The following is a 2,267-nucleotide window of genomic DNA, read 5'->3' on the forward strand; positions in this document are numbered from 1 at the left end:
AGAAAGAGAAAAAGGAAAGAAGAAAGGTCATCAGTAGAATACAGATCCCTTCCCTGAAGACCAACCTTCTGCCAACCCAACTCAAACTAAAGAGAGGTTAGATTGGAAGTGAACTGCCCAAAAATAGTAGCCACTATCAATGAGTTAAGACATGGTCATGAAGTATTTGCCACATAAGATTGGAAATCATCCTATATTTAGAGAACTTATCGGCCCTTATTAATATTCAATTTATTACATTTACTTCCACTAGTTTCTTGATTGAAGAGATAGATACATATATAGATAGATCAGTGTGGCTGAGGCTGATGGTCCTACATGTTCTCCTCTCTACAGAAGCAAGCAATTGAGAAGTAAACCCATGCAGTGAAGCAGTACTGTGCAGGCGCAACCATAAAGCCAAAATCACATGGATAAAGAAGAGAGAACAGTGAATGAATGGGAGAGTTTGTTGGGTTTTATTATTATTATTGAGAAATTTTTTTCCTTCTTTCCTTAATTTCTAGTCTAATAGTATTATATTTTTAAGTCTCTCTGGATTTTCTTAAATAGCAGTTGGATTTTATTCTTACTGCAAAGAAAGTATAGTAGCATGCACTGCAAATCACTCACACCTGTGAGACTACTCAAGCAAGGAATGAACACACCCTCCCTGCTCTTGTAATTGCAATATTTACTACTATGTTTCCAAAAAAATCTCTCTTTCTGCAAAACCAAGTTGGGTTTTTCAACAATTATACATTTCATCCCCTCAATTTACACTAGGCTTCTACCTATACTTCAATTCTATTCAAACCTTCCTTCTCCTTTTAACTTTCTTAATTCTACCTATACCCTCCAACCTTCCCTAATAATTAATTAAGCTTTAAATAAACCCATCTCTCTCTCTGTCTCTCTCTCTCTCTCCCTGCCTTATATAAATGGCCCTTTAGATGTTCCACAGCAACAACTTGACCATATTGTTTGCTGCTACTGGTGGTGGTGGTGGTGATGGTTTTGGCAATAGTGGTGGAGGCAGAGGAGGTATTACCATCAGTAACAACTCACCTTTAAGTAATTGTAGCTGAGGTGTTTGTGTTTGTGTTTCTCCCAGTTCAGCTCTAGTACTCCATCTTCGCCCAGCCATTCTGGGCCCTCTCAGACTCTTCTTCCCTTCTGCTGTAAACTAGGTTCTTCATCTCCTCAACTTCAAGGTAGTAATATAGCTTACAGTGAAAAAGAACATCTCTTTGTTTCCTCTGTTTCTCTTGATATGGGCTCTCTCAATTTCCTATGTTTTTCCCTTATCAATACTAATAGAATTCAAATTTTGCTTAATTGATCAAGAAAGGAAAGCAACTAATTGATTTTGCTTCATTTGTAGACCATGAGCCGAAACGGGAAGAGTCCAAAGCTGGATTTAAAGCTGAACCTTTCCCCACCAAGGGTGAACCCAAGACTAGTGGTGGATTCACCGAACAGGTCAGTATCAATGTCGCCGACAAGCTCATGTGTGTCGTCGGAGCTGAGCCCAGATGAGACACTGAGATACTCAGATAGCCCAGAGGCAACATCGATGCTGTTGGTGGGATGTCCCCGTTGCCTAATGTATGTGATGTTGTCTGAGAAAGACCCCAAATGTCCCAAATGCAAGAGTACAGTTTTGCTTGATTTCCTCAATGACACCAACATCACCAACCATCACCCCACCAACAAGAAGTCAATGAGGGACTAAGGCTATCCATCATATATATATATATATATATATGCCCCATATGCTAACGCTGACACTGATGATGCTGCTGCTGATGAAGTTTTTTTCTTTCCAATGATTTAAGTACTAGTAGTGCTTCTCTTTGTCCTTTTAGATGCTTAGATGCTATGACCCATCTATGGTTATAGGTTTTGTTTTAGTTCTCCCCAAACCCATCCCTTTTCTCCCCCTTCTTGTATCCCTTCTTACAATAGAGCAGCAGCAATGTCAATACGAACAGCAGTTCTGTTTTCAGTTCAGTTGGGCTTCTTTATGTATTTTTTTTGTGTGTGTGTGTGTGTGAGAGAGAGAGAGAGAGAGAGAGGGGAGGTAGGTAGGTGGGGCTTCAAGTTGGGTATCAGGAAACTATGGATGATTTTTCTTTTTTGGGCACTCAAAAGAGTCAAGACCATTAGCATTGAGAAAGAAAGGTATAGGTACATTTTGTTACATAACTTGGGGAGGAGGTTTCCCACGACGAAGCTGCAGTGGGAACGATTTCCCATGCCACACCAATGTGTGGATTAAGGGTGTA

General features: G+C 40.0%; 1 protein-coding gene across 3 annotated transcripts; it reads left to right on the forward strand.

Annotated features, from left to right (window-relative positions):
* Positions 1 to 296: 296 nt before the first annotated feature.
* Positions 297 to 1,992, forward strand: LOC122094125 (protein GL2-INTERACTING REPRESSOR 1-like). 3 transcript variants are annotated; one of them, XM_042664815.1, is made up of 2 exons: positions 297 to 450; positions 1,364 to 1,992. In XM_042664815.1, exons 1-2 carry the CDS (start codon positions 439 to 441, stop codon positions 1,712 to 1,714), a joined length of 363 nt encoding a protein of 120 aa, XP_042520749.1. In that variant the 5' UTR covers positions 297 to 438; the 3' UTR covers positions 1,715 to 1,992. The 3 variants fall into 3 exon arrangements, with proteins under 3 accessions (XP_042520749.1, XP_042520748.1, XP_042520750.1); XM_042664814.1 differs by lacking the exon at positions 297 to 450 and adding an exon at positions 458 to 1,023; XM_042664816.1 differs by lacking the exon at positions 297 to 450 and adding an exon at positions 461 to 1,193.
* Positions 1,993 to 2,267: the final 275 nt, after the last annotated feature.

Source organism: Macadamia integrifolia, chromosome 11 (genome assembly GCF_013358625.1).
Source record: "Macadamia integrifolia cultivar HAES 741 chromosome 11, SCU_Mint_v3, whole genome shotgun sequence".
Classification (NCBI taxonomy): domain Eukaryota; kingdom Viridiplantae; phylum Streptophyta; class Magnoliopsida; order Proteales; family Proteaceae; genus Macadamia; species Macadamia integrifolia.